The following is a 7,561-nucleotide window of genomic DNA, read 5'->3' as shown; positions in this document are numbered from 1 at the left end:
AAGAAGAAGAAGAAGAAGAAGAAGAAGAAGAAGAAGAAGAAGAAGAAGAAGAAGAAGGAAAGAAAGAGAGAAAGAAAAAGAAAGAAAGAAAGAAAGAAAAATGGGGTACAAAGCTAAACAGAATCTCAACAGAAGAATCTTGAATGGCTGAGAAGCACCTAAAGAAATGGTTAACATCCTTAGTCATCAAGGAATTGCAATTCAAAGATGCCCTGAGACTCCACCTTAAACTAATCCGAATGGCTAAGATCAAAAAACTCAGATGACAGCAAATGCTGGCGAGGATGTGGAGAAAGAACAACACTCCTCCATTGCTGGTGGGATTGCAAACTTGTATAATCACTCTGGGAATCAATCTGAAGGTTCCTCAGAAAATTGGAGATAGTTCTACCTGAAGACCTAGCTATACCACTCCTGGGCATATACCCAAAAGATGCTCTACCATACCACAAAGACATGTTCATAGCAGCCTTTTTTGTAACAGCTAGAAGCTGGAAACAACCCAGATGTCCCTCATCCGAAGAATGGATACAGAAATTGGAATACAGAAAATGGATACAGAAAATGGAATACACAATGGAATACTATTCGGGTATTTAAATTGAAGACATGATTTTTACAGGCAAAGGGATAGAACTAGAAAATATCACTCTGAGTGAAGTAACCCAGACCAAAAAGGACTTGTATGGTATGTACTCTAAGTGGATACTAGCCAAAAAGTATAAACTATCCATGATACAACTCATAGACCGTATGAAGCTTAACAAGAAGGAAGGCCCAAGTGAGGATGCTTCAATCCCAATTAGAAGGGGGAACAAAATAATGGAGGCAGAGGGAGGGAGGGATCTGGGTGGAAGGGGAGGGGGAAGGAAAAGGGGCAGGATCAGGTATGGGGGGAGACAGGAGGGAGAAGTTCAGAGGACCAAGAGAATGTTTGGAAATATACAACTGCAGGAGTTGGTTAGCCTCTAGAAAGTCCCAGCGACCTGGGATGTGAGAGGCTCCCAGGACTCAATGGGACGACCTTAGACAAAATGCCCACCTGTAGAGACCACCTCCAGTAGACAGTGGAGGGATAGGGCCACCTACCCATCTTCATAATTTTTGGCCCAGAATTATTCCTGTCTAAAGGAAATGCAGGGAAAAAACGGAGTATAGACTGAAGGAAAGGCCATCCAGTGACCAATACTAGGATATCAGTGTCTGTTGCACTTCTGCAATTCAATGTTCGTGTGTACCTGTATAATAATATTATCATGTGTACTGCATTTTAGTAAGTCTATGATCCTGTTTGTTGCAATGGATCTGTGTGTGGTACGTTAGTAGTCCAACCATTTTGAGGCTGTATCATTACTCTTATTTGCATTATGTTCATTCTAGTATGCCGCTCTACTTCTGAAAATAGATATGCTATTGCCCTTGTTAAGGCATGCTGGACTCTACAAGTACATTCATCTGTTGTGTGCTAAATGTTCATCAGTTTACATTGTTGTAGTAGTACACTGGTTTTGGCAAAGATTCCATTGTGTAGTGTTTTAGTACTTGGTGTATTAACTCTACTAGTGCATTCATGTCAGTGATGCATTAGTATAACATCCTGTGTGCTTCTGTAAAGTACTTCCCTGAATATTGATGTAGAAAATCCATGAATCCTGATGTAGTATTATATTCATATATGTGTATTCAGACATCCATGTGTGCTTCTTTGCAAGAATATGTGTGATCACTCCTGTAATACTGAATCCATGTGCACACCTTTATTTGTATTTCCAGGTATGCTGCTGTATTATCACATACACATGGATTTTGGGACAACTATGAATTCATAGACACACTAGGGCATCAGTGTGTCCATGTATTTCTGCACTATTATGTAAATGTCTAGATGCACTGTTCACATAATATATTCACGTGAAGGGGGCAGTTCTGATGCTAAGGTCCGGTTCCCCAATTGGTTCTTGATCTGTCAGTAAAGAACTTTGGAGGCCAATTGCTGGGAGAAAGGTAGAGGTGGGACTCCCAGGTCCCAAGAGGAAAAGGCAGCTGCAAGTAAGGAAAGTTTTTCTGCCATGCTTTGGAGAAGAAGCCAAAGCCATGTGAGCTCTTGGGAGGAGCTGGAGCTTGTGGCTACTGCTACAGGCAGGTAGTTAGAGAGATGTTTGGCAGGGGCTAGGTGGGACTAGCCACTGAAGTTTAGGGCAGGTGGGAGGAGCCGAGATAGGAATATTGTTAAGGGCAATTTTTTTTTTCCAGGCAGGAGATAGTAACACCCAGTAATTGTGTCCTAAGGTGAGTTGTGAAGTAACAAACCGTGTGTGTTTTTGTCCAAGGATTCAAGGAAAGCCAGGTTGGGGCAGAGCATAAAACTACATGCAACATTCATGTATGCTGCTTTCTGGCAAACGTATGATCACTTCAGTTACAGGACATTTCCGTGCATTGCATCAGTAGCACAACCACTGCTGCTTTCATTACTACTGTGTGCTTTTCTATTGCACTTCACTGCTCTACTCCTAAAGACCTATGCACCATGGCTCTGAATCAGGCATTTGCAGAGCTGCACAGGTCCCTCCATCAGCTTCATGGTAAAAGCACATCAAGATGCCCTGGTGCAGTGCTATATTATATGAATGTGCACTGCTCTACTAGTATATTCATGAGCAGTGATCTAGAAGTATATCCTTGTATGTTCCTGCTAGTAGATCCATGAGTGTTTATGTTGTACATGGATGATTACTGCAGTATTCTTGTGCATTCCTGTAATAGTAATCTGTGTACTGTTTTACTCCTACATACATGTGATACTTTATGGAAAGTGTTCAACACATCAAAAAATTAAGAGGACAGCATGCAGGAGGCAGAGGCAGGTGGATCTCTGTGAGTTTGAGGCCAGCTTGGTCTATATAATAAGTTTCAGAACAGCCAAGGCTATGTAGAGAGACCCTGTTGCAAAGAAAAAAAAATGTTTACCCTGGGAGAACTCAGTGGAGAGAGAGATATGATAAAATGACAAAGAAAAGTCTATTTATGTCCCCAAAATGGCAATTTGAGTTTTAGTATTTAGGGATTCCCGAACTAAATACAATGTTGCATCAATTCATAGATCACTTGCTACATGACAGGATTTGTGCAGATTTGGGTAACCATGTTTCTAGCTCTTGTCTTCTCTGTACCACCAGGTATGACTCTTTTAGGTATATCATAGGTGAGCTTCATCATCCAAAATTATTTGGTGGTTAGGACAATTCAAAATCTGCTGATCCTATAATAATGCCCATTAGTCCCTTGTCTTTATTGCTCATTGTTAGTATGCAAGTAATCCATAATTATTTGTACTTACATTATACTTATGTTATAGTATGTAAGTACACTGCTATTCATGTTGAAGTCTCCTTTTAACTAGCTAAGTATTAGATCATGTTCTCTGTTGAAATGTAAAGAAGTTTGGCCTCATTGAGAAAAAGTACTAAACAAAATATGTTATATGATATATCTTATATGTTATAATGAGTATACATCTGAGATGTTTCATAAAAGTTTTATTACAGAACTATAGTCAAATAGTTTATGAACCAGACTTTGTAGGGTATTTGAATTGAGTTTTGAATTTTGCTCTCTTTGACTAGAGTTTCATTTTGGTTTTTTTTCATTTGTTTTATTGTTGTTTGTTTTGTTTTTAACAGACTGCAGATATCTAAAACATGTCATTAAAAGCAAACCCCTCAAATTCCTTAAGTTTTTATGTCATTATCAACAAGAGTTTTTACAAATCATGAAGTAATAACTAACATTATTTCATGAAAATACATGTATCATCTTTCCCAGAAAAAAGTTAATTTTTAAAAACTAAAAACATCATAACACCAAAAGGGAAATGACCATGAGATAGAGTCACAAAGCTCTGGGCATTTCTCTGGCATTCTCTTTCCCAAGAACAATGATGTCATAATGTCCTATTAAGTCTTAGGACCTGCTGGGCCACAAGAAGAAAGTCCTGAGGAGATAGCAGATTGCTGGATAAATCACACCAATTTCCCAATGGATTTTATAATGTTGCTCTTTTTATCTGGGGTTTTCCTCCCAGGCATTATCAGTCTACAGCCCATTGTGGAACGTAAGTAAACATTGGAAATTAGTCAAAAAGATGATGCTAAATGATAGAAGGTCAGAATATGGCAGTTCTCTACATGATTACTGAAAGTTGGAGGTGTAAAATAATTTAACTTTTAAATCTCAGTCTCTAATTGTGAAAAACTTTCAGTGGGAGGAAGCAATAAAGAAAACTAACACCTTCTGTTCAATGGAATGTCACGTTTCCTTTCTAGAGGACCCTAGTGTGATGCTTTCGGATGAAGAAGAGTATTATGCAGATGAAGAAAATAATACAGATGGGAATTCTATTAGTTTTCATAAAGGAGAAGAAAATGAAGGTGATACTCCTGCCAATGAGAAAACTGGCAATTACTATAAAGACATAAAACAATGTAAGTTTTTAAAGTTAATAGCATGTATCAAAAGTTGATGCAAAAATATAATAATACTGTTTTGGCTTCTCTTTTGTTTTGTTGTTATTGTTGTTATCGTTTTTTGGGTTGTAACCTCCCATTGTGGTTTGTTTTCCAGTTTTGAATTTCTAATTTACTTTGTAGACATTTTAGCGGGTTAAGTTAAAGCATTGCTTCCTACAACTCTCCATGAGGTGTTATGAAATGGATCAAGACTGTCTTTACCACTGTTTCTGTTGACCATGGTTCATCATGGCACTGCCAATCTTCCTCACATTAGTGACAACTGATCTAATTCAAGGGCGAGTTAGCCAAAACTTATTCTGAGTGTGAATCACTTTTAAAGATTGCTGAAACAAAACACCACAAATTTAAAAGGATCAAGACAATTGAAAACTACTTTTCTATACTTCTAGAGGCTGGAAATCCCAAATCAAAGAACCAGACAAGTAAGGGCTCCATCCCAAGCAGAAGTTGGGAAGCCTTCCTTGCTTCCTTCAGCCACTGTGCCAAGGTGTTCTGGTGCGTGTGGAGGCATCAGCTTAGTCTGGGCCTCACCCTCTTCATGTAATAATCTCCCTATTCCTATATGCAGATTTCCTTTTTTTGTGCAATGACATTAGACAAAGCCAGTTAAAAGCATACTATACTCCAATCTGGTTTTATTTTAATTATATTTTCAGCAACCATATCTCTAATCCTGTCTCATTTTCTGAGATATCAAGGTTAGAACTTACTGACAGTATTGCTCCTCTAATTGATTTTGGCATCATATACACACATACATATTTTCTATGAATTTCCTAACAATTTTTTCTCATGATTATTTATCATAAGAAAATTAGTTTGACTTTTTTCCTCATGAATTTTCACCTTACCCATCGCTCCACTTCCTTTGAAGAAGAAAAATGTCTCATATTTTTTGTTTATAATTATCTTTTCTTTTTTTATTAGATATTTTTCTTATTTACATTTCAAATGATATCCCCTTTCCCAGTTTCCTCTCTGAAAAAAAAAAAAAAAAAACCTATTCCCTCCCCCTTCCCCCTGCTCACAAACCCACCCTGTCCTACTTCCTGGCCCTGGAATTCCCCTACACTGAGCCTTCACAGGACCAAGGGCCTCTCCTCCCATTGATAACCTACTTGGGCATCCTCTGCTACATATGCAGCTGGAGCCATGAGTCCCACCATGTGTACCCTTTGGTTGGTGGTTTAGTCCCTGGGAGCTCTGAGGGTACTAGTTAGTTCATATTGTTGTTCCTCATAAGGGGCTGCAAACCCCTTCAGCTCCTTTGGTTCTTTCTCTAGCTCCTTCATTGGGGACCCTGTACTCAGCCAATGAATGGCTTTGAGCCTCTACTTCTGCATTAGTCAGGCACTGTCAGAGCCTCTCAGGAGACAGCTATATCAGGCTCCTGTCAGCCAGAACTTGTTGGCATCTACAATAATGTCTGGGTTTGGTGATTGAATATGGGAAGGATTCCCAGGTCAAACAGTCTCTGGATTGTCATTTCTTCCGTTTCTGCTCCATAGTTTGTCTCTGCAACTCCTTCCATGGGTATTTAGAAGGGGGACTTTTAAGAAGGATCGAAGTATCCACACTTTGGTCTTCCTTCTTGAGTTTCTTGTGGTTTGTGGATTGTAATTTGGGTATTCCAAGCTTCTGGACCTATAAGTGAGTGTATACCATGTGTGTTCTTTTGTGATTGGGTTACCTCATTCAGGATAATATTCTTCAGATTCATCCATTTCCCTAAGAATTTCATAAATTCATTGTTTCTAATTGCTGAGTAGTACTCCATTGTGTAAATGTACCACATTTTCTGTATCCACTCCTATATTGAGGGACATCTGGGTCTTGTCCAGTTTCTGGCTATTATGAATAAGACTGCTATGAATGTGGTGGAGAATGTGTCCTTATTACATGTTGGAGCATCTTCTGGGTATATGCCCAGGAGTGGTATAGCTGGGTCCTCTGGTAGTACTATGTCCAATTTCCTGAGGAACCGCCAAACTGATTTCCAGAGTGGTTGTGCCAGCTTGCAATCCCACCAGCAATGAAGGAATGTTCTTCTTTCTCCACAACCTCGCCAGCATCTGCTGTCACTTGAGTTTTTGATCTTAGCCATTCTGACTGGCGTGAGGTGGAATCTCAGGGTTGTTTTGATTTGCATTTCCCTGATGATTAAGGATGTTGAACATTTCTTTAGGTGCTTCTCAGCCATTTGGTATTCCTCAGTTGAGAATTCTTTGTTTAGCTCTGTACCCCATTTTTTAATAGGGTTATTTGGTTCTCTAGAGTCTTAACATCTTGAGTTCTTTGTAGATATTTGATATTAGCCTTCTATCAAATATAGGGTTGATAAATATCTTTTCCCAATCTGTTGGTTGCTGTTTTGTCCTATTGACAGTGTCCTTTGCCTTACAGAAACTTTGTAATTTTATGAGGTCCCATTTGTCAATTCTTGATCTTAGAGCACAAGCTATTGGTGTTCTGTTCAGGAAAATTTCCCCGTGCCTATGTACTCGAGACTATTCCTCCACTTTCTTTTCTATTAGTTTCAGTGTATCTGGTTTCATGTGGAGGTCCTCGATCCACTTGGACTTGAGCTTTGTACAAAGAGATAGGAATGGATCAATTTGCATTCTTCTACATGCTAACAACCAGTTGAGCCAGCACCATCTGTTTAAAATGCTGTCTTTTTTCTGCTAGATGGTTTTAGCTCCTTTGTCAAAGATCAAGTGACCATAGGTGTGTGGATTCATTTCTGGATCTTCACTTCTATTCCATTCATCTGCCTACCTGTCACTTTACCAATATCATGCACTTTTTTATCACAATTGCTCTGTAGTACAGCTTGAGGTCAGGGATGGTGATTCCACCAGAGGTTCCTTTATTGTTGAGAATAGTTTTCGCTATCCTAGGTTTTTTGATATTCCAAATGAATTTGCAAATTTCTCTTTCCAAGTTTGTGAAGAGTTGAGGTGGAATTTTGATGGGGATTGCATTGAATCTGTAGATTGCTTTTGGCAAGATGGCCATTTTTACTATAT

General features: G+C 38.9%; 1 protein-coding gene across 2 annotated transcripts in view; it reads left to right on the top strand.

Annotated features, from left to right (window-relative positions):
- Positions 1-3,962: 3,962 nt before the first annotated feature.
- The window catches only part of Eqtn (equatorin), a 22,457-nt gene continuing 18,858 nt past the window's right edge, over positions 3,963-7,561 (top strand). For both annotated transcript variants that reach the window (XM_031377867.1, XM_031377868.1), the window contains exons 1-2: positions 3,963-4,114; positions 4,326-4,484. In XM_031377867.1, coding sequence (XP_031233727.1) covers positions 4,039-4,114; positions 4,326-4,484 — 235 coding nt within the window. In that variant the 5' untranslated portion in view covers positions 3,963-4,038. The remainder of the gene's footprint in view (positions 4,115-4,325; positions 4,485-7,561) is intronic.

The sequence above is a fragment of the Mastomys coucha genome, unplaced genomic scaffold (genome assembly GCF_008632895.1).
Source record: "Mastomys coucha isolate ucsf_1 unplaced genomic scaffold, UCSF_Mcou_1 pScaffold18, whole genome shotgun sequence".
Lineage (NCBI taxonomy): Eukaryota > Metazoa > Chordata > Mammalia > Rodentia > Muridae > Mastomys > Mastomys coucha.
The sequence above is the reverse complement of the archived record's forward strand: the minus strand, read 5'-3'. Positions and strand labels throughout refer to the sequence as shown.